Source organism: Podarcis raffonei, chromosome 9 (genome assembly GCF_027172205.1).
Source record: "Podarcis raffonei isolate rPodRaf1 chromosome 9, rPodRaf1.pri, whole genome shotgun sequence".
Taxonomy (NCBI): domain Eukaryota; kingdom Metazoa; phylum Chordata; class Lepidosauria; order Squamata; family Lacertidae; genus Podarcis; species Podarcis raffonei.
This window is the reverse complement of record NC_070610.1, coordinates 58,081,037-58,108,988: the sequence shown is the minus strand read 5'-3', so window position 1 is coordinate 58,108,988 and position 27,952 is coordinate 58,081,037. Positions and strand designations below refer to the sequence as shown.

The 27,952-nt window shown below is 43.7% G+C and overlaps 1 protein-coding gene across 1 annotated transcript; it reads right to left on the bottom strand.

Annotated features, from left to right (window-relative positions):
* Nucleotides 1-2,287: 2,287 nt before the first annotated feature.
* Nucleotides 2,288-25,373, bottom strand: PPA2 (inorganic pyrophosphatase 2). The gene is made up of 12 exons (XM_053403920.1): nt 25,021-25,373; nt 22,034-22,098; nt 20,902-20,946; nt 18,649-18,702; nt 18,103-18,222; nt 16,670-16,756; nt 15,665-15,791; nt 10,045-10,172; nt 6,426-6,511; nt 4,894-4,963; nt 3,217-3,256; nt 2,288-2,540 (listed from the first exon to the last, which is right to left on the bottom strand). The coding sequence occupies exons 1-12, from the start codon at nt 25,220-25,222 to the stop codon at nt 2,512-2,514; spliced, it is 1,053 nt and encodes a 350-aa protein (XP_053259895.1). The 5' UTR covers nt 25,223-25,373; the 3' UTR covers nt 2,288-2,511.
* Nucleotides 25,374-27,952: the final 2,579 nt, after the last annotated feature.

Sequence of the window (27,952 nt, the reverse complement as noted above, 5' to 3'; positions counted from 1 at the left end):
CTGGGCTTGATCAGACATGTGACCCTCACCTGTCCTGAGCCTAATCCATCTGGGGAATCACACCCCTCCTCCCAGAGCTAGCAAGCCCCACCTGGCCAGCTTGGGAGCTGGGCTGCGGGTGCTTGCCTGCCTCAGCCTCCTGGAACTCCCTACACATCAGAGCCTGCTATGTTCATGGAGGCTGGGGCCCCTCTGGCTCTGGGAACTGCTGGCAATTCTTCCTGGGATGTAAATTAGATTGATGTAACGTATCAGGAGTAAATAGGGCAGTTGCTAGTGCCCATCTCTCCACTTCAATGAACCTTTGAACTATCATTTAGTTTATCTACACAGATCCTGTGGATGGAAGGGAAATGTCATTAATACACAGGATGCCAGTGATTCCTGGTCTCTTTGAGAACTGTGCATTCTTTGGTTACTTATGGGCAGGGGGTGGGGAGAGAGAGATGATGTTCTTACACAGGGAAAAGTCAAGGGCACAGCTGGCACCAGCAGCTTGTAGCCCAGGAACAAGCCAATCTCCCCAAGTGAGTGGTTTCCTGCATGCATGTTCAGACTCAAAAACCAGAAGCAAGACCTCTGCTGAATTCAGATTGGAGGGCCACTGCCATTCAGTGTAGACCAGCCTTCCCAATTTTGGGTCTCTAAATGTTGCTGGACTACAGTTCCCATCATCCCTGATGGGGCTGATGGGAGTTGTAGTTTGGGAAACTCTGGAGTGGACAATACTGACCTAGATAGAGCAATGGTCTCACTCAGCAGACGGCAGCTTCATATGTGGACTAAAGCAAACACTCCCATATTTGCATGCAGATAAGACATCCCATAACATAACTGAACTCTGACTCCAGTGTAACCTCCAGTTATCCTAGTTAAACAGTGGCCATTGACAGATGTTCAGAACTCCAGGACAACGCACACATCACAAGACATCTTATGGTTCACCTCAGTTCTTCCTCAGGCAATTCCTCAAGTCTACTTCATTTCATTACTCACCGTTCTACAGAGAAATGCCGGCGAGTTGTTCTTTCTACTGTTTTCTGTCTTGTTTAGATGTTTGAGCCTGTAAATAACTGGCACGTACAGAACACTGGCTGCAGAGACATCCAGCTGACTTTATTGTTGATTTAATGCAGAACACATTCCATTCACTTCGGACAGGACCACCCAAGCATTGGTGGTCAATGAAGCCCTTCTTAGAGCAAGTATTTATTAGGTGCATACTCTGACCTAAACCAAACCACAAATCTTTATAAGAACTTACTTTTCAGCTCCAGGCTAGGTAAACAAAATCAAAGTCAATTGTGCAGTCAGGAACGCACAATTGTTTTAATTGTCTGCATTAACTAAGATAAGGTATCTGATAGTCCATATGTAGCTCTGCTGTGGCACATATATTCCAATGGAAATATTTAAGAACATGACCAACACTTCCTTTCAAATCAGTGGTTTTAAAATGCTTTTGACTGGAGAGTGCCCTTTACTTCGAACATATTTATATACTAGCTTCCCCCCCCCAAAGCTCAAGGTGGGGTACATGGCTCCCCATTTTTACCCTCAGAACAACCCTGCGATTTAGGGTCAGGCTGAGAGACAGTGACTGGCTCAAACTGACCCAGTGAGCATCAGGGTTTGATTCCTTACTCAACCATGGCCTCTCAGGTCCAAGTCCAACACTCTTTATTACACCACACTCATTCTTTTTCACCTTCGTAGCTAAAAATTCACAAGGAATAAAAACACATTTTTATGCCATATTTGAAACGAAACTAAAATTTTAATTGCAGACAACTTCCCGTTAGTGTGTTGGGAGGGGTACGTTCCGGGTCACTGTGTGAAATCGGAAACCCACTGAAAAAGACTGGAAACACCCTGTCCTGCCCTGCCCCCATCCCACTCTTTTAGGGACATCTTTATGACATTTTCGGGTCACTTCTGGGTTTGGCGCTGTGTGCGTAATTGTGCACAAATCGGTGAGTTGCCTGTACTAAAGTGCAAAATTTGTGACAGGGCTGTTTCAGAGTTATTTACGCCAGCACATTTGAGTATAACTGCTTTGGGGGGGGCATGGATGGTGAACGAAGGCTCAGAGAAGGCAATGTTTGTCAATAGTCCTAATTGCTCTGTCTAAAAAGTAAAATAAAAGGGGGCAAGGTGGAAAACACAATCTGCTTTGTAAAGCACACATAGGGAGGTTGCAGTTATTACCTAATGGTAGACTTGGTTAAAAGTGTATTTTAGGTAACAATCTAAAATTTTACACACACACAATACCACAAAGAGAATGTAAAATCACTGCTTTTATTTACATGATAGAAATTAGCACAGCACATGTAGACTTGTATCTTTAGAATCCATTTGGTGATATATTCTCTTGCATATTTTCAAAAAAAGTGTGTGTGTGTGTGTGTGTGTGTGTGTGTGTGTGTAAGAGAGAGTAAATGAATGTGTGTAAAGAAGATAGATAGATGTCGATAGATGGCACAGACTGACTTCAGGGAACGCTCATGATCACTGCCTGAGAAAATGCCACTTATCAACTAAAAGAAAAAACAGAACAAATATTATTCATTGCTAGACTGTTCCTTAAAAAGACAGAATACTCAAACACAGACCACTGCTGTCTGTGCATGAATCAATACATAATCATTCGTTCAGTTTATAAATTGCTTGCTGCAGAAAGTTTCCCTGAGCAACTTAGAAAATGTTAAGAACGTAAAGCATAACATCAGGAACAAGCATAAAGGGGCAGGGAAACAGACATGTTTTTAATTTCTAGCAGAAGCCCCCCTCCCAAGTTTGTGCCAACCTGATCTCACAGATCTACTAAATATTTATGCTTAACAGATGTCCAGCAGTTAGCAATGCTTACAAGTAGCAAGAAGGAGCAAAGATGCTGATATAATAATATATGTTAAGTTGCATAAAACCTACTGCAATATATTTTGAATTTCCTTTAAGAAGAATGCCAGTTCTAGAGGTGGTGTGCAAACATCTCATGCCATCATTCCAGTGTTTTGGGGATGGGGGGGGTATCCTACTTGCTCAAGAATGGTCACAGAAAATAGGACCACAGGACACCATTTCACAATCATATTGTTTTCAACTAGAACAAAACTGTATGTGACATTGAACAAGGAGTGTAAATCATCACATGTGTGGCTGATAGGTAGGCTTCAGCTGTGGGATGAAGACACCTGGAAAAATGGGTCTTACCTTCTTTGGAAACAGGATAGTCTTCTGCGGGGGATGGAATCTACAGAAAGAACAGTCTGTTGTATTTACTTTGCATCACCAACATGCAAAGCGATCCAACAAGCTTATAAATCAAAAATTTGACACTAGGGGAAACTAGGGAAGGGGAGGCAGCGGTCAACAAAAGGAGAACTTGCAATTAATTCAGTTGCATACACTTAGGGTTAATTGAAGAAGGGTGTAGCAATTTGGAGGCTGAGCTGAAGAGTTCATGCACACACAAAAAGGGGCTGACTTTGCATAGGGATTTAAAAACAAAACAAAACAAAAACAAACAAACATACATTTCATTTAATAAAAAGGTTGCACTGAAAGGCACCATACTTTTACCGCACAGTTAAACCATGCGCTGTACATTCTGAACATGCACTATGCATTCTGCTGTAATCAAAAGTGGGGGAAGAAGCATCTCTGAAAGCTTGGATTAGATTCTTCATAGAAAACAGAAGCTTCTTTGTACGGGCTGCATCTGGGCAACTGCCATGACTCAGTTTACAAACTGGGCACTTCAGGGCATTAACAGTTAAAAATCAGCTGGCTAAATAGCTGGGAACACTCCTGGGGGCGGCGGAAAACTCTCGATGTAACTGATGCAATCATTGCAGCTGGCAAAGCCCATTTATAAACAGATCAGAACGCGGGGCTTCATTTTTAGGATAAAAGCAGGCTCTGATATTTTTAGCTCATTTGCTTAAGTTTTTGTGTTCTTAAAAAAGAAAATGGAAACATGTGGATGGACTGAAAATAATATTTTAAATAATTCTCTCTTTCTAACACACACACACTTTTATCTTTTCCTGCAAGATACATTGAATTACACAAGGCAATAAAGTATGCTCTTTGTGATTAAGAGTAAGGTAAAGAGACCCCTGACCATTAGGTCCAGTCGCGGCCGACTCTGGGGTTGCGGTGCTCATCTCGCTTTATTAGCCGAGGGAGCCGGCATACAGCTTCTGGGTCATGTGGCGAACCAGAGCAGCTCATGGAAACACCGTTTACCTTCCCGCCGGAGCGGTACCTATTTATCTACTTGCACTCTGACGTACTTTTGAACTGCTAGGTTGGCAGGAGCAGGGACCGAGCAACGGGAGCTCACCCTGTCACTGGGATTCGAACCGCCGACCTTCTGATCGGCAAGTCCTAGGCTCTGTGGTTTAACCCACAGCGCCACCTGCGTCCCGTGATTAAGAGTATACTGCTGCTAGTCAATGAGCTTTAAGTGCTAGTAGCGCATGACAACAGGGCAAATCAAAGCCAGCACACCGAGTAGGTGGTGGTCCACCTTGCTACTATTGAGTATTAGTGAGATAGAAAATCAAGCATTATGGAGCTTTCAGAGAAATAAGTAAAGAGAGAAATGCATTCACTGCATTGAGAAGACTGGTAATGGAATTACTCCGATTGAGAAATGGTAAAGAAAACACTACTTAAAGCTGTGAAATATTTTTACCCCTTGCCACCTAGATTCCTGCCCCCCCCCCCGTTCCCTCCATCACACCCAAACCCCCTACCTGTGATACCCATTTAATTTTCAAGTCAGGTCTTTTCTTTGTTTTACACCTCGCGGCACGTTTGGAAATTTTATGCTTCAATTAATGACATACATTTAAGAATCGGGATGTAAAAAAATTCCCTTACTGACTGCACAATAGCTTGCACTTCCTCTTCGTTGCAGCAATATGGACTGGTATCCAGCTGGGTGTTGGTGCTGAAAACAGAACAGAATTACCAACAACTGGGGTGTGACTGTCAAGTGCTATGACAGAAAATGTGAACAGGAAGGAACATAAGAAGCTGGTGTTACCCAGAGTAGTTAATAATAATAATAATAATAATAATAATAATAATAATAATAATAATATATTTATACCCCGCCCATCTGGATGGGTTTCCCCAGCCACTCTGGGCAGCTTCCAAGAGAATATTAAAATACAATAACCTATTAAACATTAAAAGCTTCCCTAAACAGGGCTGCCTTCGGATGCCTTCTAAAAGTCTGATAGTTGTTTTTCTCTTTGACATCTAGTGGGAGGGCGTTCCACAGGGCGGGTGCCACTACCGAGAAAGCCCTCTGCCTGGTTCCCTGTAACTTGGCTTCTTGCAGCGAGGGAACCGCCAGAAGGCCCTCGGCGCTGGACCTCAGTGTCCGGGCAGAACGATGTGGGTGGAGATGCTCCTTCAGGTATACTGGACAGAGGCAGTTTAGGGCTTTAAAGGTCAGCACCAACACTTTGAATTGTGCTCGGAAATGTACTGGGAGCCAGTGTAGGTCTTTCAAGACCGGTGTTATATGGTCTCGGCGGCCACTCCGAGTCACCAGTCTAGCTGCTACATTCTGGATTAGTTGTAGTTTCTGGGTCACCTTCAAATGTAGCCCCACGTAAAGCGCATTGCAGTAGTCCAAGCGAGAGATAACCAGAGCATGCACCACTCTGGTGAGACGGTCCGCAGGCAGATAGGGTCTCAGCCTGTGTACCAATGGAGCTGATAAACAGCTGCCCTGGACACAGAATTGACCTGTGCCTCCATGGACAGCTGTGAGTCTAGAATGACTCACAGGCTGCACACCTGGTCCTTCAGAGGCACAGTTACCCCATTCAGGACCAGGGAGTCCTCCACACCTGCCTGCCTCCTGTCCCCCCAAAACAGTACTTCTGTCTTGTCAGGATTCAACCTGGATTCAACTATTAACCCCACTTCCCAGGGAATTGTGAGGGGAATAGGAGCCTCCTAACAACTCTCAGCACTCTTAACAAACTACAGTTCCCAGCATTCTTTGGGAAAAGCCATGACTGTTTAAAGCAGCATCATGGTGCTTTAAACCTCTGGTGCAGATGAGGCCCTAGAATGAGCAAAGTCAAGAAACTCAATATATCCTCAAGTAAAAGCCAAGGTTTTCCTCTCTCTTTTCTTGTGAGCAAAATTACAAGTGGGAGATTACAGGCCAATTTATTTTTGAGCCGTTACTACGGTTTAATTACTGAATAATCTGCGGGGCTCATGCGGTTGTGACTTAATTATTTTATTTAAGTGAAATTGCCAACAAAGGCAGTACGCAGAAGTGATCTTCGGGAACAGAAAGGCAGCCACTGTAATAAAAGCCACCCATGTCAATTTTGCATTAATTTACACTGGATTTCAATAGATCCAGGTGCCAAGTGAATGCTTACCATTTTATGGCGCCTCCATCAGCCTTTTTCTGAAGCAAAGCCTTCCAGTACTCATGGGTGGATTGAATGATTTCAAGAGCAAATGCCTGTTTTTAAAAAATGACAATAAGGTGTGATTCCACCCCCTCTTTAAAATCAATGTTACATTGTATGATTTGCAAAACAAAACAGGAACTCAAAGAACACTTAAGACTACAGGCTGAACAAGAGCTTGGAAGGTCCCAATACATTTGCTAAGCCACTTCCATTCTAAAAATAAGAAGCTGTAACCTCCCCCAATTCAGACCAAACATTGTGGAAACTTCCAAAAAAACACTGACCTGCTCCCAAAAAAGTAGAAGGGGGGGGTGAAACACACCAGGAATGAGAATGCGCATTTCATAAGAATGGAATGGCCCGAGCACAGCTATGCTTCATGCAGGCCATGGGAACTAAGCCATATTTGGGGAAAGACTAAAGCCTCTTAGCATTCCCAGAACCGTTTTGTGAAGCCTCTCCAAGCCAGTTCAAACAGAGAGTGAAATAATTCAGTTCATGCCTTGGCTCTGCTCTAGGCAAAGCTTTTCAGCAGATGCTTAATTTTTTAAACGCCAGCTGTTTTGGCAACGGCCCTCCCTGGACCTCAGTGAAACAGTTGGAAAGTGTCTAATTAAGGTCAGTCTGAGAATATAACTGCGACTTGGGAGCTTCCCTCAGCCTCAAAGAGGGAGAACATTGCAGACCGTCAACGAGCTTACAACAATGCACTTCGGGAAAGGGAAGCTTTCAAACGACCATGCAATTATCTGGAAGTAGCAGGCACTGGGAAGACAAGGTGGGTTTTCTTCCAAAACATCCTACGTTACAGCAGCAGAATTGTCTACAAGACTAACTGGATCGCTTTCTTATTGCTGTTGTCACAATCTTTCAAAATCTGCTGTCAGATGGCTGTTGCGGTTGCTCGAGAGTAACCAGGCAGGACTCCAAACCTGTGTTTTGCAGGTTTTATTTTGGTGCAAACTATTTACAGTGAAGAGCTCCAAAGCTCATGTCTGGCTCAATCGCTAGCAGAATCTAGGAGTGGTCTTTTTTTGGACCTCCCCCAACATAAGCTGGTAAAATGCGGTCTTGACTATGCTACCACTCAGTGGATTTGTAACTGGCTGACTGACCGAACCCAAAGGGTGCTCATCAATGGTTCCTCTTCATCCTGGAGAAGAGTGACTAGTGGGGTGCCACAGGGTTCTGTCTTGGGCCCGGTCTTATTCAACATCTTTATCAACAACTTGGATGATGGACTCAAGGGCATCCTGATCAAATTTGCAGATGACACCAAACTGGGGGGGGGGTGGCTAACACCCCAGAGGACAGGATCACACTTCAAAACGACCTTGACAGATTAGAGAACTGGGCCAAAACAAACAAGATGAATTTTAACAGGGAGAAATGTAAAGTATTGCACTTGGGCAAAAAAAATGAGAGGCACAAATACAAGATGGGTGACACCTGGCTTGAGAGCAGTACATGTGAAAAGGATCTAGGAGTCTTGGTTGACCACAAACTTGACATGAGCCAACAGTGTGACGCGGCAGCTAAAAAAGCCAATGCAATTCTGGGCTGCATCAATAGGAGTATAGCATCTAGATCAAGGGAAGTAATAGTGCCACTGTATTCTGCTCTGGTCAGACCTCACCTGGAGTACTGTGTCCAGTTCTGGGCACCACAGTTCAAGAAGGACACTGACAAACTGGAACGTGTCCAGAGAAGGGCAACCAAAATGGTCGAAGCCCTGGAAACGATGCCTTATGAGGAACGGCTAAGGGAGCTGGGCATGTTTAGCCTAGAGAAGAGGAGGTTAAGGGGTGATATGATAGCCATGTTCAAATATATAAAAGGATGTCACATAGAGGAGGGAGAAAGGTTGTTTTCTGCTGCTCCAGAGAAGCGGACACGGAGCAATGGATCCAAACTACAAGAAAGAAGATTCCACCTAAACATTAGGAAGAACTTCCTGACAGTAAGAGCTGTTCGACAGTGGAATTTGCTGCCAAGGAGTGTGGTGGAGTCTCCTTCTTTGGAGGTCTTTAAGCAGAGGCTTGACAACCATATGTCAGGAGTGCTCTGATGGTGTTTCCTGCTTGGCAGGGGGTTGGACTCGATGGCCCTTGTGGTCTCTTCCAACTCTATGATTCTAAGAGTTTCGTTACCCCCAATCTTCTCCTTCCCTCTTTGCGCCTTAGGCTACTGTGCAGTACGGCCGATGGCAAGGGCGTGTTTCCCTCCTGTCCGGCTTGTCTAGGAGTGGTGTTAAGACTCCCACCAGCATCCTCTGGTCCTTGCACCTCTTCCCCACTAGAGGTGGGGCTTTCCTCCTCCTCGGAACTGCTTCGCAAGATTTTTGTGGGCTCCCTGTAATACAACTGCCCTTCTATTCCTCACCTCTGAGCCGATGGAAGTTCCCTGACATCTGCTTATAACCCTGACAACTGCAAGGGCCGGCTGCATCAAGCCAATGGCTCATTTATTTCAGCACCCTGTTCTCACAGTGGCCACCCAGGGACTTGTGGGAAAGCTACATGCAGGACTCCTGTGGCTTCCAGCAACTAGTACTCAGAAGCACTGCTTCCTCCAACTGTGGAGGCACAGCACGGCCATCATGGGTAGAGGCCATCTTCTCCAAGAATTTGTGTCCTCCTCTAAGATAGCGGCCATCACTGTCTCCTGTGGGAGCAAGTTCAATACTTTAAAGAAGTCCTTTCTTTTTATCTGACCCAAATCTTCCAGCTTTCAGCTTCACTGAATGTCCCCGAGCTCAAGGATTATGAAAGAGGCGGGAAAGCCTTCTCCACAATCTCCATGCCATCTCTATTATGTTCCTTGCCTTGCTTGCCTTTCTCCCTAAACTAAAAAGTACCAAGTAATCTCCTCGAAGGTGAGTTCTTCCATCCCTTTGACCTCTATGCCTGCGTATGGACACAAATACAAAGACATTGGTGCACATAGTCAAAGTCACCATTGGTAGCCTTCCCATCACCATCAATGGATCTGTTGAAAAAGGCAGGGTTTGAACCCTCCCCGCACGCCAGCACCGGAGAGGAAGAAAACACTGTCTTGTACTCTTACAGAAGATGTAGAGGGGCTTATCTCAGATCTCAGCGCTTGTGGCGATGACTGCCGAGATCAGAGACGAAAGATCACTCAGAACGTTCTTCAGAGATCCTCCATAGGGAGATAAAGACCTCTTTTATATATATAAAAAAAATCACCCTCAGCAAGACAGACAGGGAGATTTATTATCTGGCAAAATGGAGTGATAAAATTGCAGAGAGGGGAAGGGCTGGAGGGTCACTTCTTGTGGCTTGGCCAGCCAGATTTGGCCCGCACCCTGTGTGTTAACTACTTCTGCTTTATTCCTACATGGTGAGGCTCAATACTTTTTCTTCCATAGCTGAGCATGGAACTATAAAGGTGAAATATCAGGTGTACATTTTTAACACAAATAAAAGTTTACTCTATTTGGAGATTCCCACCCCTTTTTTGCATGAGATTCCAGAACTCTTCTGAAAGTTTTATTCCAAAGAGTACAATTTCAACAAGAACTATTAGCAAATCCGTCATCTTTCACAAGGAAGTACCTCACCTTGTCTTTAAAAGTGCCATTAAAAGCAAACTGATTTTCTGGTTTCCTGTCGGGAACTTTATATAATCTGAACCAGTCAACCGTAGCTTCAAGATAACCTGGCTTGAACTTCCGGACATCATCAATATCTGCAAAGGGTTAGAAGAACAGGTATCTATACTTATACACAAAATAGCGCTATATCCCAATTTGCCCCAACTCCATCAGGTCTAAATGTACACACAAGTGCTTCCACTGGTCTACAATGTGACACCTGCAAGGTCTCCAATAAAACACACCCTACAAATAGAAACAATTTGATTCATTTCAGTGAGTGAGTGCATGGAGGTTTCTGTAAATCTAAAGTCAATGGGTTATGGGTTAGTCCCTGCTTGCAAAGAGTTCTGGATGCACAACAGATACTGTGCATTGTATATAATTTCAGTTACTGTGCCATAAATGTACACATTGATTCTGAAAACCAACACTGGAAATCTATGTAATTTACTAAACTGGTTTTGCACTCCAAATCAGGGATGGGGAACACCCTCCAGATGTTGTTTGACTCCAACTTCCATCAGTCCCAGGCATCATAGTTGACGGCCAGGGGAGATGGGAGTTGTAGTCCAACAGCATTTGGAGAGCCACAGGTTCTCCTGCCACAACCTGGTGCCTGCCAGTTGTTTTGGACTACAACTCCCATCATCCTTGGTTATTGACCATGCTGACTGGGGCTGATGGGAGCTGGAGTCCAAAAGACTTAGAAAGGCTGAGTTAGAGACTGCTCCTTTCTGGCAGCTCAGGAGGCAGTTCCACCGATTTACACAGGTACATCATCGCCCTGTTGAGAGACAGAAGCTCTGTATTTTTTCTTGATTTGGCATGGAGGCTCACTAGAACACAACAGGAAGAATCTTGCAGCAAACTTTCACAGCAACTACCACTCCACTGTTGTCGAAAGAATAAGGCATGCTTTGTACATAATGGCTCAATTCTGTCTGAGGCAGCAGCGGCACAGGCATAGTGTGGGGGGCTGTTGCCCTTGGTGCAAAATTCAAGGGGGAGCAAAATTTCAAGAGGAAAAAAAAGAGAAAGTAGTGGACTTCCGGGGTGGCGCCACCAGCAATGGCGGAATCCCTCTGAACTGGAGGGACTGGCTCCTCGGGAAATGGGTCTTCTCCGCTACGGCGAAGCGGGGACCCTTTCAAAATCACAGGCGGATGAAGCCTGTGGCCGTGGGACTCGGCGGGCACCTTTAGCGCCCCCCCAATCCACTAAGGAACCCACCAATGGGCTCCGAAGTGAGGAGGGGGAAGCGGCGCGGTGCTGTGAGTCAATCGCTACTTCCGAGGAGCGAAGCCGCATAGCTGTTGCCAGAGAGCGCTGCCTTTATCCTGGGACAATTTGGACTCTAAAATAAGCACCCGTGAGTACTAAGAAATTGGACAACTGGATATTGAACAAAGATTTGAGAGCGGGACAGAATCGGACTTTAAAAAAATATATATTTGAATTTGGTACGGAACGGGAAGAGCTAAACAGGAAGTCACTCTTCCGTTCTTTTGTAAACAGAATAAAGCAAAGGCAATTTAAACTAGAGCTCAGAAAATCGTTTTTAAAAGATTGGATTTCAACATTTTAACTTGTGAATTTCTTTTTTTGGACTGTTTGAAGTGACTTTAAAGGGAAGAAATTTTCCTCCGTCCTGATCCTGGAGAGGGATGTCAGGACTGACGTGGGAAGCTCATTGACCAAAAACAATTGTTTTTTGACAGATAGCTAAAAGAAGAGAAACTTTGCGATTCCACTGTTCCCTTTCACATTTTAAAGGAATATATAAGGACAAAGTATTTTTAAAAAGGAAATTCTGTAGCAAGAATAAAAACAAGTCTTCCCCCTAGGGGGAGTTTGTGAAATTGTAACCAACTCCAGGGAACTGACAGCTGCTACAGAGTAACCGTGGGAACAAGTATTTGACCTTGCAGGACAATGTACTCAGAAGCCTTGGTGTCTGCTTTCTACAAAACAAATGCTCTACTGGAAGAATTACATGAAAAGGTGAACTGTATGGTGACCTTGACTAGAAATCTTGATCAGGCAGTGGGACATTTGGACCAGACAGTGAGAAAATATGTGGAGCCTACCCAGGATTCAAACCAGGAGTGTGTCTTGACAGAACAGGAGTTTGTGGCACTAAACCAGGAGTGTGTTTTGACAGAACAGACTCAACAGGAGTATGATACTGTGGACTGGACAAATGAACTTGGGAAAAGCCAGAGCTGGAAAGGGAAAGTTCAGCGTGGTTTGGAAATGGGGGGCTGGATTGACCCCCCTATGTTGGGATGTCTGGACTTTTTAAATATGGCAATGGGCTGTGAAATGTTTGGGACTGTGGGGGCTCCTAACTTTGGAAGGCCCTCGAAACATGCTTTAAAATACTACATGGAATGCAGCGAGGAATACGGAAAAGGATCTGATCTGTCGAGAAGGGTTAAAAACATTGTCAAGTTGGAGCTACCACGAGCAAGAGACGTAGCTAGGCTGGAGTTACTACGAGCAGGAGATAAGGGAAAGCGCAGTTACAAATATGAAGAAGAGCCACGGAAGGGCCATGGAAGTGACTTGAGGGCCTCGGACATAAGGTTACCAGGTTAATGGGCTAGGCTGATGGGAACAAGGACTGACAAAACCCGGAACCAGGAGAGAGGGACGTTGGATAAAGATTGGATTTGTTGGTATCTTGTTTGTTTTTTTGTTTTTCAGTATGCTTTACAAAGTTGATGAATGATAGAAAAATGTTGGAAGAAATTACTCGGTTTTAGTAAAGATGCTTAAAGAATTATGAAAGAATATTACGATTATAAGAAGTTAGTAAGGTCTAGATTTTAGTTTTTTAAATTTTAAGGTTTATTCTATTATAGAAAGATAAGACTAAAACAACTTGGGGTAATGTAATGGAAAGGATTTGCTGGGATAATTTATAACTAGGATACAAAGGAAGGGAGGAGGAGGAGGTCTAAGAAAGAAGGTAATGACAGTTAAGGATCTGAAAATAATGAATTTGTTTTTAAATGTCTTCTTTTTTTGTCTTTTTTGTCTTTTTTTTAAGGGTTTGGGATTGTTGTATTATTGTCATTTTTGTGTCTCTTCTTATTTTGAATTTTTTCTTTTTTCTTCTTTTTTACACAGTGGGAAGGGGTTTGTTCTTTTATTATTATTTTCTTTAATGGTTTGCTTTTTTCATTCTGTAATATTTTGAAAATCTTAATAAATATCTTATTAAAAAAGAGAGAGAGAAAGTAGTAATAATAAAAATTAAAAATAGCGCTCTTTCCTCCTCACACAGAAAATCTCCCAATGTTTGCATGGGTAGACTGAGGAGCAGATTTGGGCTATTGACCCTTTGTTCCAGCTTATCAGCGAGCGGTGCTGAGGATACTTGCCTTGCCCTGGGCACTAGTAACCCATGCTATGCCACTGAGCAGCAGGGAGTTATGACTCACACACACAACTCCCTGGCAAGCCTAAAAGTGCCTCCAAGGTGAATAATGGACTCTCTTCCTCCATAATGAGGAAGTACCATCATTCAGCGGCAGAGCACACCGGAGATTCAAGGTTCGTGTGGACCTTGCAGCTGCCTGATACAGAGTCAAACCACTGGCTCATCTTGCTCAGTATTGTCTACAATGGATGGCAGCAGCTCTCCAGGGTTCCAGACCAGGATCTCTCCCAACCCTATCTGGAGATACCACGACCTTTTGCACGCAAAGCATCTCATCTACCACGGAGCCACTGCTCTTCTCTGGCATCACCAGTTAAAGGATCGTGAAGACCAGGGGGAGGAGTTTTCAGGATGTTTTTGGGCTCCTTCCCCACCCCCTCAGCCCCAGCAAGATCTTGGAGTGCTGGTGCCAGTCAAAACAGACAACGCCAGGCTAGTTGGATCACTAATGTGAACTGGTGCATGTTTCTGATGAACGCATGAAAGCAGCCTTGAGCAACTGAATGCCAGTTCGCAACTCTACTGGGACTGGCACCATGAGAAACAATTTGTACATAACTACTTTGTGTGCATGTGTGTGTCTCCACATGCGCGTGTGGCCATTTCCCCTCTCCCTTTTTCTAGCAAAGCTAACACACCCAATTTGCAGCACGCAATGGGGGGGGGGGAGCCTGTGGGAAGAGGACATATGTTTTTAATGACATCTTCTAAACATTTACAGGAAGCACCACTTCAGACCATATAAAGGCATTTGCAATGTTTTGCAGCGGGGGGAAGGGAGCTCACACACGTTTCAAGCTGCTCAATATTGAATGTTTATTCAAATACACTCCAATGCATTCATAAATCTTCCTTGCTGCTCAACATATTTAAACACTACCTGTGGAGAACCAATACAGTACGTTAATGGTTCTGGTTTTGCACCTGAAAAAAACCCTGAGAACTGAACACTAATAGCAATAATATAGGTCGCAGAACAGGTTGCAATATTAAAGCACAGTTCAAAACAACTTGCAAACACAAAACCAGGTGGGCTCTAACAATATACACACCTCAAGTGTCAAAAAGCCAGGGTAAAGCGGTGTATCTTCAGCATTCACCAGAAGTTGTACAATGAAGGTGCCAGACACACCTCTGAGGGAGTTCCACAATTTGGGGCTGCCATTCAGAAGGTCCTCTCCCAAGCCACCCATCCCCAGGCTTCCTAAGCTACAGGAACTATCAAGATGGTCCCTTGAGAGGGCCTTTCAGACAGGCCTAAGTTGTTTAGGGCTTTAAACACTAACAAGAGCATCTTGAATTGGGCCCAAAATGAACTGGCAATCAGTGTAGCTGTTTTTAAAATAAGGGTTATGTGAGATCTAGATAGAAACCCAGCCAAAATCTTCCTGCTGCATTCTGGACCCATTGACGTTCCCGAATAGTCTTCAAGGGAAGCCCCACATAGACCACATTGCAATAATCCAGAGCATGAAGTTCAGGGGCCAAGTCATCCCTGTCCATAAAATGTCGTAACTGGTGGACCAACTGGAGTCCCTTAAAAACTTGGAAGAAGTTGCTTTCAGGTTGAAAAGAATAAAGATACGTTTTCCAAATAAAAATGGCAGCTGTTAATCTTGCGATTATCACTGTGCTTACTTTAAACGTGTCATTTCCCTCCGATTTACAATTCTGTTTACAATTCTCACCTGCATCCACATGTAACTCAGGCTAACGCTTTGTCCATGTGAAGAAGTGGACCCAGTTCATGAAAACTTATGCCATAATAAATTATCTTAGTCTTTAAGGTACCAAACGTCAACATAGTAACAATACTGATGGGTATTATATATACTGGAAAGAGTCATGCCATTAAAAGATTCTGTGTTACAAATTCAAATGCCTTCACACGTCACAAAGCAACTCAGATCTAATAAACACAAACTCAAGCCAATTTTTAACCTCTTTAGCTACAATGGCTTTGACCCCAAACACTACAAATTGTAGCTTGGTGAGCAAGCTGAGAAAGTTCTGCTTGCAATCTTCAATGCTCTATAGAGCCTCACAACTCTCAAGGTTCCTAACAATGACAGTTAAAACACAGGATATTTGTAGATTAGGTGCAATGGGTGATTTAACAGGGAGGTTAAGAATGCTTACTATGAATCTTCTGTGATTCTGGGTCATCCACACTGAGAGCAAGGACCTTCCAGTCAGTTTCTCCTTCATCAATAAGACCAAGAACTCCAAGGACCTTCACCGGAACCACCTCACCGAGAGTTCGAACCTTAAAAGCATAGAAAACGAGCTTCTGAATTAGAAAAGTACTGCAAAGAAGAAAGACTCCACAATTGTTTTTTTTCAGCTATGTCCTAGTTTCTTTCCTAGACGTGTTAATTTTCCAGCGTGCTTCTACTGCATCAGTGGTATTGTTTCATCTCCCAAGGTCTGAGCATCGCTCCCTCTAATAGCAAACTCAAGTGGTGAGTACCAACAATACTAGAGCTAAAATGGGGTTGAGAGAGGTATTAGGGTGCTGAGGGAACCCCAAGGTTTGCAGAAGTGCAAAAAAACAAGCAAGCACCACCTATTCACTGCAGATGCTTACTGGAAACAGAGCGTAAAGCGTCATCTGGAATGGGAAAATGGAAAACAGGAGGAAAGAAGGAAAATGTCTTGCTGGACTTCTTTGAGCTTTCACAGCTAGTTTACAGCTAGCTGGCTAGAACCCTGTATAGGTAAAATGAAACTCTGCAATATTTGGTTGCAGGTACCATGGGATGCAGGTGGCGCTGTGGGTTAAACCACAGAGCCTAGGGCTTGCCGATCAGAAGGTTGGCGGTTCGAATCCCCGCGACGAGGTGAGCTCCCATTGCTCGGTCCCTGCTCCTGACAACCTAGCAGTTCAAAAGCATGCAATGCAAGTAGATAAATAGGTGTATGCTGGCTCCCTCGGTCAGTAAAGCGAGATGAGCGCCGCAACCCCAGAGTCATCTGTGACTGGCCTTAACGGTCAGGGGTCCCTTTACCTTTACCACGGGTCTAAACTAAGGTTTTGATCCCTATCTCCCAGTTGGACTGCTGCGGCCTATTCTCCTACTTCATAATAGAAAATAAATGGCTGAAACATTAGATTAAAATCTAGAGCAAGTAGTTAACACAGACCTGGGAACCAATTTCGCAGACGTCAATGGGATCGTTGTCACCACAGCATCCTGTGCTATCTTCTTTGTGATTGGGATCTTCCCAAGTCTGTTGGAAGCAAGGAAAGATCTCAAATTTCAGCTCTGGTGATCGTTTGCCTTATTACTGGTCTGTACAGGTTATAAAGATTCCAAAAATAAAGAGCTATGCTTCTTGCGTCGACTAGGTTTAATAGTGGCTCTCATTTCCCTTGAGACCACGGCATACGGGTGTCACCAACAAATACTACAGGGGAACCTGTGGCCCTCCAGATGATGTGTGGCTCCAAGTGTCAGGTATGGTAGGAATTCAAGTCCAACAATTTCTGGGGGTGAGGGGCACATGTTACAGCGTGTTTGGCTAGGGTAGAGATCTGGGTCAAATCTTCACTCTGCTGTAGAAAAGTAACAGCCCTCTTTTATAAGGTATTGTGAAGCTATAATCAGGATGGGGTGTGTGTGTTTTGACATAAAGTCCTGGGCAAAAATATAATGAATGACATATCAGTGCTAAGGAACAGATTCATAATAGGCACAATAGGCCAGCAGTTGTCCCACCTCCACTTTGATGCTATTCACCATCTGCCCAAAGTTTTGAATATAACATAAATGCATTATGCAGAAAAACCCCTGGGCATTAGCCTGGTTCACACATAACATTAAGCCATGGTTCATGTTAACCATTATTAAGGATAACCATAGTTAATAGAGTATAGTTAAAACTGAAACATCTGGCAGACAATGACTTAAATCTTGGTTTATTAGGTTCACCCATTAAAGGAGGCAAAGCCAGGAAAATCGCTCTTTGTTGTGGGTCTATAGCTTTGGGAACATGACAACTCCTTAACCGTAATTGAGGAGGAGGTCCAGTCTCACACAAAATGCCAAGATGAGGATAATGTAACCTAAGTTTTATAAATTGGCTACAAACGTTGGTTAATGGGCAACCTTTAACCATAGTCGATAAACCATAGTTAAGCTACTAGACTGGGTTCACACATGATGCTATGCCATGGTTTAGTAAACCATAGTTTACTAAACCATGGTTTAGTAGTATGATAGTCTCTTAATCTGAAGAGTTGTGAGTTTAAGGCCCATGTTGGGCAAAAGACTCCTTCACTGATGACCCTTGTGGCTCCTTCCAACTCTACAATTCTGCATGAATCAGACCACTATGAGCCTGCATGACTATTTTACCAGGAACACATACATTCTGCTTTTAAATACTTCTCAAAACTAATGGGCAAATATTGTTACATAATGTCTCCCCAGCCCTTTAGCCAATGCACAAGGCTCCTGAACACCTTTGTTTTCCATGCAACCACTTTGCATTCATAAAAAATTACAAGATTTATGACTAGACTTTACTGAGACGACAGAAAACTTTCACACGGGGGGGGGGGGCAACCACATTACCTGAGGGAAGGCCCCGTAATTCCAAATATAGCCCTTATGGGGAAAGATATTTGCCACGTATCGCAGCTTGCCCTGCTTTACATCTTGCTTAATGGGATTCAATGGCTCCTTTGTGGCAATCTGGAACATGTTGCAAAATGGAGAGGAGAGATTTGGGAAGGAAGGGGAAAGGAGGATTACTGTAAAATGATTCAACTGATTATCCCCATAGCGTACAACACAACAAAGCATCAAGCTTTATATATTTGCCCCATCTCCCAAAGTGAAGGAAACAGTACATTGAACATATTTGTTTATGGTGATAAAAAATATTGGGGTGGGTTAGGGAATTCCCTTAACATGCCAGTCCAAGTGATATTAAATGCATCTTTCCATTTAAGGGAGGCTTTATTTAAAATGCTGTTTGTGGTGTGTTCAAGCCGTTGACAATTTATATATCTTATACTCTCATCAAAAGAATCCTTTTCGGGCCTGAAGATGCACTGCCACAAACTTTTGCCAAGCTCCACTTGTATTACGTTTTTGCAAGCTGCTGTCCATGGTTACCTCCATTTTAGCATTCGTCCAGCGAGGCACTTCTACAACCATGTTAAGTACAACCTTAACAGAAGAAGAAAAAGTGGGTGGAAAGGAACAAATAAGAAATTAATGGGAAACACACAAATCTACAGAGAATGAGCACAGAGCAACCATGGTTATAATCATACTCTTCAGGGTCAAAGGAAACACAGTGCTAGCTCTCTGCTGGCAATGGCTGGCCAGCTGGGAGCCAGCCTCAAGACTTCATGCTTGCTCATCACAGTCCCTCCCCTTCCTAAACATGGTTAGAGCAGCCCATTGGCAAGTACGGCCCACCTCCAAACAAAGACCACATTCACACCATACAATATTAAAATACAGTGGTACCTCGGGTTGCATACGCTTCAGATTAGACGCTTCAGGTTACAGACTCCGCTAACCCAGAAATAGTACCTTGGGTTAAGAACTTTGCTTCAGGATGAGAACACAAATCGTGCTCCGGCAGAGTGGCGGCAGCGGCAGGCCCCATTAGCTAAAGTGGTGCTTCAGGTTAAGAACAGTCTCAGGTTAAGAACGGACCTCCGGAACGAATTAAGTACTTAACCTGAGGTACCACTGTAGTTTTAGGTAGAACCTTGGTTATCAGTATTTCCATGGGCTCTGTGAAACATCTATAGACATCTATAGACAAAGTGTGGTGTAAACTAATAAATTGTTTAATTTTGGGGGATGTTTACATCTGGCAAACATCAGCCATAGACCATGAAGACTGCCTTATAGGATGAAAGTGACAGGCAGATCTGAGTTGTTTGCATGGGGCATCAGTGGAAGAAACTGCTTGGTCAAATACAGCGATTCTGATGATTGCATAGATTTATACCTCTGGTTGGTAGTGTCATGGCTGTTTATGGAGAGGTAGAGGGGAAGAAGCAGCTGTGAGGGTCATGAAATGCAGACATACTGGGAAAGCTAGGCTGGTGCTCCTGCTGGTATGTTTGCACCACACCAACATCTCACAACACTTTCCCCCTCCCTCTCTACGTAACATTAACATCAGTGATGTGACCAGCCAGAGTTCAGGTGAGAATCTCTGCCCACGCCTGTGATGATAAACTAGATGACCAGCATGGCAAATTAATCCACAAAGTTCTTGATAGCAGAATGAAGTTCCAGAAAAAAGTCATCAATTCATGGGCAGTCCTACTTAACACTGGGGAATCTGAAACTTTGAATGGTCCTTCATGATTGCTATAGGCAAAATGGCTGGTGCAAGGCTGTCCCACAAAACCATGTCATAGCTATTTTTACAGATTTGACAGAGTGGGCCTGGTAAACTTCTTTAGGAAGCGGAGTTTTTAGGTGGAAGAGCGTTCAAAAACAGCACACATGAACACAGCCACACACACCCTGGCCTGTAATGGTACAGTCAACTTGAAGCGTCTGTAACCTGAAGCGTATGTAACCCGAGGTACCACTGTATAGCTATCTTCCAGAAAAATATTGCTATAGGCCATGGATGTCCAGGTCGATCGCAATCTATTGGTTGATCCCCGGGAGGTTTTGGTAGATTGTGGTCAATCGCTAGCTCTTCCATCCATCCAGCCCCTCCCCCCCCCGTCCTCCAGATCCCTAGAACGGAAGTCAGAGCTCCTGCTGCGAGGCTGTTTCATTAGTGATCTCTTGTTGAGCAACTTTTTCCATGTATTACTTAGGCTTGTCGTCCCATCCCCCCCCCAAAAAACGTGATTTTTCTCCCTAAGAAAAGCTCAACAACTTTGACCTGAACCCCAAAAAAGGGGTAGATCACTGCCAGTTTTTAATTGTGTGAGTAGATCACAGTCTCTTGGAAGTTGGGTGTCCCTGCTATAGGCAGACAGATTTACTTTTTTAAAAAAGTTGCCCAGTTAAAAGAGACACAAAAAGGGTATCTGAGAACTTTCAAGTGATGACATTTGTATCTTGAAACATTTGTCTACTGAAATACGAATTAAATTCCATCTGGACTGGTGGCTATGACAAATACAGGCTTTGCTCAAATGTATGAATGTTAATTGAGACCATACAGTGGACACAAGATAAGAAGTGTAGCAAAATCCTCTTACTGATGCCCAGAATTATTGCACCCTAATTTTCCTCAACCCTGGCTTGAAGGCAAGGAACTGAACACATCAGAGAACAATCAGACAGCTGCCTTTAGTTTTAAAAAGGTCCCCACATTTCTCCTTCCCCTGCAAAACTAGGTATAGCAAATAATCTCAATAAAGGGCTCCGTGATCATACCTCACTTTCACTGTTCTTCGATCTCTTTGCAGGAATCTCCTTGTCCTGCACAGGAAAATAGAAAAATCAGTGAATACACAAGGCTAACTCGTAAAGAGACAAGTCTAAAAAATGGGGCCAAGTGATAAAGTGACTATCGAATGCGGGTGTCAAGCTCAGCACCAGAGTGTTCAAAAATATTATGAGTTTGCTGGCTAATTACTGTGAATAGGTCTGGCACTGTGACTTTGCTAACTAGACTCAACACCTTCCTCCCCAAAAAAAAGTTATTTAAAGGTTGTGGATATTTGTTGAATGAGCAACTCATCTACAGTAGGAGTGGAGAACCTGCATCCCAAGTGCATCCCTCCACGTCTCTCTATCTGATGACCTTTAGGCCACTCCTGCTTGCACAAACCTTGAGAGATTTTGCCTGACTGGAATGCATCCTCAGGTTCCCCATCCCTGAGATGTGTTGATCTTTGAATTTGTAATGATTTGTAATCACGAGGATTGCTATAGAATGCACTATCCTGGTCTCTTCTTGTAAAAACAAAATGCTATATAAAAAAATAAAGAATGGATCGGCAGACTGTCCTATCTTCCAGAATAGGAAATCCTCATTACTGCAATTCTTGCAAATAATTCTAGACTTGGTGCTTCTTTGACTGCTTCTGCCCCAAAACAAAAAATACATTCTCAAAAGCACATAACGCAGTTAAGGCGTAACAAATTTGTGTACTGAATATTCACTTTTGCTTCTCACATTTAAAATACATCAGATGACCATGAGGATTTTAGTAACAAGTGGACCATACAAGTTAGCCCAAATAATGTCCAAAGAACCCAGAATGCAAAAAAGGATGGTAACCACACATTGCTGTGAATTTTGCTTTAGGAAGCAGGCCATTGCAATTAATGAGGTCTCCTGACCTCTACCAGAACAAGATCACAACTCAAATGTCACTGATAATTTCAGAATTGATGAGATGTAGATGAAATCAAACTTTGGCTGAAATGATTTTTTCCCCTGACAATAAAAAGTTATGACTATAGAACTAGTTAGGTTAAAAGTGAAAGACTCATTCTTACCTTAAAAGATCTCAACTTCCAGCAATTTCAACAAATAAAGAGTGTTACATGTGTTAATTACCTCATTTGATCCAGCAAACAGAGGAATGTCATGGAATGGGGAAATGTATTTTCCCTTTGAATTCTCTACAAGATTAAACAAAACGTTATAAGCACAAATACACAGGCAGTGTATACAATTGCTTGTATCTCTACTGGTACAAAAAACTAGTTTGCAGTTATTCAGCTATAAACTCTGCTTGCTCTGCTAAAACACTGGCAATACAGTTTTAACCACCTCCTCTTCAAAGCACAAACAATTCACGTTATCATGGCAGAGAACTAGTTTTCAGCTTGCTTTAAAAGCTGGGTTGCTTTCCTGCTCTACAGTCAGTAAGCAATAATATACATTCAAGCATACCTAAAACCTTGCCTCCTCTCCCACCTCAACACAATGATTTTCAGATCTAAGAAACCAATGATAAAAAACTCAATTAATTCAATTAACTTTCTAGATAATAGGGTAGCGTAAGGTTACCAGACGTCCCCGTTTCCTGGGGACAGTCCCCGGATTTACAAATCAGTCCCCATATAAAATCAATTGAAGTGAAAAGTGTCTCCAGATTCATTGAAAAAAATCTGGTAAACTTAGGGTAGCAGATCCTATGTTGTCTGACTAGCAACCAGTGTCAGAACTTGCCCACATTTCACCATTTGATGGATCATTCCTAACAAACAGTGAGTAAATCACAAAGAACTGTACCGCTAACATGCTATAGGAAGGTGTTGCTGCCGTGGTTAACCTGCTGTGTGTGCTTATGCAGATTTATTTCATCAGATGGTAGAGGAGATTTACATATAAATGTATGAAGCTACCTTCATGGGAGGCTAGTCACTAGGTCAACACTGGGGCAGTACCTGTGAGTCTATAGTACATTGCTTGCGAGTCTATAGCACCTCTGCAAGGGAGGGGATACTATAATGGAGATGTTGGTGGTTGAATGTGGGACTCTTTGCACGCAACTCATGCACTCCATCCCTAAGCTATGGCTCCCCCAGTCTTCTCATGGGACTTTTTAACCACGAGGGCTGCTGTACATCTGCTCTGCAAATGCAGCAACACTTACCGTGCACGCTTTGCAACGATGAGAAAAGTAAGCATTCAAGGTGTGCCTTCCTAGGAACTCAGTTCTATGTCTACTCAGCAGCGGGGCACACTGAATTGACTTCTGAATAAACATACAGAGGGCTGACCTGCATAACAAGCATTCACCAGGGGATTTTGCCCACAAAGCCAAGATAAGAGCTTGATTGGTGAGAACTTGTTGTTCTCAGTGGCCCCAAGCTACAAGCAGGGCCTATTATTTTCATTGCACAGTGGAAACTATTATTAGCTGTGGCCAAGACTTCCTAGCACAGGTATACTCAGCAAAACCCGTGCAAACGTCATGCACGGCAATGCACATACATCATACATGGGCAAACTAATATCAGTGTACTAGAAGAAGCAAAGATCACCAGTGTTGAAGCAATGATTCTTCAACATCAACTTCGTTGGACTGGTCATGTTGTGCAGATGCCTGATGATCGTCTTCCAAAGCAACTACTCTATTCCGAACTTAAAAATGGAAAGTGTAAAAGAGGTTTAAAGACTGTCTCAAGGCAAATCTAAAAAAATGTAGTATAAACACCGACAACAGGGAAACACTGGCCTGCGAGTGTTCCAGTTGGAGAACAGCCTTTACCAAAGGTGTCATTGGCTTTGAAGATACTTGAACGCAGGATGAAAGGGAGAAACATGCTAAGAGGAAGGCACACTTGGCAAACCCACACCGTGATAAAATCCTGCCCAGAAACCAATGTCCCCACCGTGGAAGGACATGTGGATCCAGAATTGGCCTCCACAGTCACTTACGGACTCATTGTTAAAACCGTGTTTATGGAAGACAATCTTACTCGCCAAAGAAGAAGAAGACATGGGCAGTCCACATATGGTTTCCAAACTGGAAAAGCTGGTCCCATCTGAAGATCTCCAGTACTGTACATACTGATGCTTCACCCCACTGCTACAAGCTGCTTCAGAATTAAGCTATCATGGAAGAATCTGCCTGATGTGTATGTGTGATTCTTGCATGCGTTGGATCAGGCCAATAGCCCATCTAGTAGAGCATCCTATTCTCAGTGACCAACCAGACACCTGTGGGGAACCGGCAAGCAGGTCCAGAGCACAAGACCACTCCCTCGCCCTGCAGTTCCCAACAACTGATACTCAGAAGTGTACTGTCTCCGACTGCAGAAGCAGAGCAGGGCCAACATGGCTAGTAGCCAGATGGCCTTATTCTCCAATACACACTCCAGGATGCTTACAAGTGGCCTTGGCTCTACACTACTTGCACCCCGCCTGCAATATGTTTGCTATTTGTACTTTGTGGGGTTATCAGTTGTTCAGATCCACAGGTTAGAGATACGGACCGAGTCTCCTGTCACTGCGGCATGCGAAAAGTGATTGTAAGTGCAAGGCAGGCCACGCACCCAAATTCTGAATCAGGCTTTGATTTTTGTAATTTAATTATAACGTAAAGCTTGAGCTTCGCCAGGGCAGATTCCAGTTGGCACCCGAAAATGAATCACTGCCCCCTCCCCCACTAGGAAACGCCAACAGCGGACTAGATTAACCTCTGATCTGATCCAGCAAAGGATCTTAAATTACTGTATAACCAGTCGACACCGGGAAAGGATTCTTTCCCTAAACGCCACTCTAAGACGCCCGGTAATTCATTACGCGTTTAGAACGACAGGACAATCAGAAGGGAAGGGGGGCGGAACAACCCCGACTCTCGCCCTGCAACCCTGTATTATTATTATTATTTAATTGCTCTTCAATTCCACCCATCAGAGAAGCGAGGGAGAGGGGCGGGTGTTCGCTGGGCGCTGAAGCCCCGCCCTAGAACGCCATGTAACAAAGATCAAAGCAAGCGAATGTGCTCGCAGCGTTCCATAGAACGCCGGCGCGTTCGAAGGAAACGTCGCCGCTGCTGCCCACGCGGGTCCTGCCGAGCGCCTACTTACTAAAGTAAAGGCGGAAATCGGGCGAGTGGAGCTGCCCGCGCTGCTCCGTGCCGTATTGAGCCATGAGGCCGCCGTGCGAGCGGCAGATCAGCAACCACGGCTGCAGAAGCCGCGCCGGCGTCCCTCTCCTGCACGAAGAGCGGTAGCGCTGAACCGCCCAAGGCAGCCACAGCAGCCGACCCAAGCCAGCCCCCGCACGCATGCTTCGTGCTTTCCGCTTCTCCGCGCAGTTCCTCTGGCGGCGCAGCGGGTGGAGCTCGGAGCATGCTCAGCAAACGGCCTTGAAGTCGCAGCCCGGCCGCTTTTGCCAGCAGCCTGGTTTCACCTCTAGGTTAATCAGTAGGAAACGGGCAGGCAGCCAGAAACCGGGCAATGGGGCTTGTGGGTAGTCCCGCGGGGGCGGGAAACCCGCAAGGAGGGCATCTGGTTTAGCAGCCTAGCCCGAGGCCTGAAGGAGGGCAAAAGCCGTCCCTCCCCCGTAGCTCCGCACTCTTCAATTCCACTATTTCCCATGGAGTTCGGAGGGAATTTGCTTCCGAGTAAACTTGCAGAGAGACGGGCTGCCGCCGTCCTGAGCACGTTTACCTAGGAGGAAGTCCCTGGTAACTGAGTACGATTTAATTCGTGCAAAACTTAACGCTAGATCGGGTTGCACTGTGCTATTTTTCTGCATTTCCCGAGTATGAGCAACCTCAGTAAATAGCGAAATGAGTTGAAAACCAAAAAAACCTATTCGCGGATACAGCCGCGGGCAGATTAAAACGGAGCGTTGTATCCACTTCCGGTACAATAATACTTTCCGAATGTAAGTTTTCAGTGGGCTTCCTCCGAGGAAAGTGTGCAAAGGATTGAAACCCCTGCAGGCTGGTGCGCTGACAAGAAAGCACGTGGAGGGATTTGAAAATTTCCACATGGGATCCTTGTCTCTCTAATTTCATCATCGTAAATGGAAAATAATGAATTCTAGTCAGCCTTATTAAAAGTGCTGAAGTTTGACAGACTTGTGGGCAAGTTCCGAGTCTTCCTGTGTTTATTCCCTAATACATATATTGCTGTATAGTTTTGTTTTTAATTACAACATAAGCTATTCTGATTACTATGGTCCACAACCGTTCCCAGTCTTCAAACATAATGTTATGACCAATGTCTTGTGCCCACTTAATCATGGCTGATTTAACTGTTTCATCCTGTGTATTCCATTTCAGCAGCAAGTTATACATTAATTAAGGATTGGAATGCAGTAAGGGGAGGTATGAGGAGGTCGGGAAAATCTTTTATGAAAAAGGGGTTTGAAATTATACATGTGGTGTTTTTTGTGTTTTGTGTGTGTTTATGCTTTTGTTTTGCTGTGATTTGTGTTTTTATAATCTGTGAAAAATTAATAAATATTTAAAAAAAATAATATTCTGATTACTATGGAAAGGTGGGATAAAAATATGTCAGATAACACAAGGTCAATAGGATTTACTTTTGTTTTCTAAGATTTTCCTGGTACTTAACATATTTTTCATTTCACAAAACGTATACACTGCTTGATTGTAGTAAAACCCAGTGTTTTTTTCTGGGGAGACGCAGGGGTATGCATACCCCTAAACATTTTGTGAATCTTTGTAATTTTGTCCATTTACTGTATTTATTTTTCCCGATTTGAACTATAAAATGGTGATTTTATTGAGCCAAAATGAGAGTACCCCTAAACTTTTTTTAAAAAAAAAGAAAAAAAGCACTGGTAAAACCTCTAGGCAGTTTACAAGAAATATTACAGTTGTCAACAAAAACAGTTAGAAACAACATTTAAAGATAATTAAAAGGTTAGCAAGTTTTAAAAGAGAGATTAAAACATGTCAACATCTATGGTCAGATCCTGAAATGAGCTGTGGGATGCCACAAATGCACCGTCAACTTACAACAATGGTATAAGCAATAATAGTTGCAGGAAATTACCGTATTTTTCGCTCTATAACACACACCCGACCATAACACGCACGTAGTTTTTAGAGGAGGAAAATCCGTAGGCATGCCACCTGTAGGCATTCCCTCCATAACATGCACAGACATTTCCCCTTACTTTCTAGGAGGAAAAAAGGGAGTGTTATGATGCAAAAAATACGGTAAGTCTGGTTCTGAACTCAATAGAAACGGCAGCTTTCCAACTGTCCTCTGTGGTTGTCTCTTTAATAGCAGCCTTGATCTGCAGAAATTGCAAATGAAGCTTTTCAGAGAAAAATGTTGCCACCTCCTAATTACTGCAGGCTAAACACATAGATCAGTGTGCAGAGGGGCAGCTGAAAATGGACAGCGTAATATCTGACAGAAAGCATGCAATTGTGCCGATTACAAATGGGTTTAATGTCTTTCCAGGGGAAGAGGAGGGGAAATTCCTTTTGTCTATTTGTGCATGTTAATTAGCTTATATTCACAAATAATTAATCCTGTTAACTTAAAAGCCAAGGGAGAGTAGCCAGAAGGCTAAAAGAGAACTGGTTGTGCCAGTTCAAATCTAGCCCATTGACCTCAAATCAGGATCTTCCAAAAAAGCTTGTAAAACTACAGTGACTCCTCCCTTTGGCCTATATATCTGCTCTAATATGTGAGAGAGAGATAGGCGTGTTTGCAGAGAATATAACCCACACAGCATTTTCAATGCAAACATAGACCCCATAACAAATCAATGAAGCAAAAAGTTGCTGGAAAGCAAAGGTGCGGAGAGAATTGTTGCTGTCAGGTCCAGTTTTTGGACTTCCCATAGGCATCTGGTTGACTCCTATGAGAACAGGATACTAGACCAGGTGGGCCAGTGGTTTAATCCATCAAGCTCAATCCATCAATTCCCTGTACGGACTGAAAGTGTGAGCTTTCAGGTTGCATGCTAGGATTTAAGTCTGGATGTTTTTATTTTGTGGCTGGCCATTAAAGGTAAAGGGACCCCTGA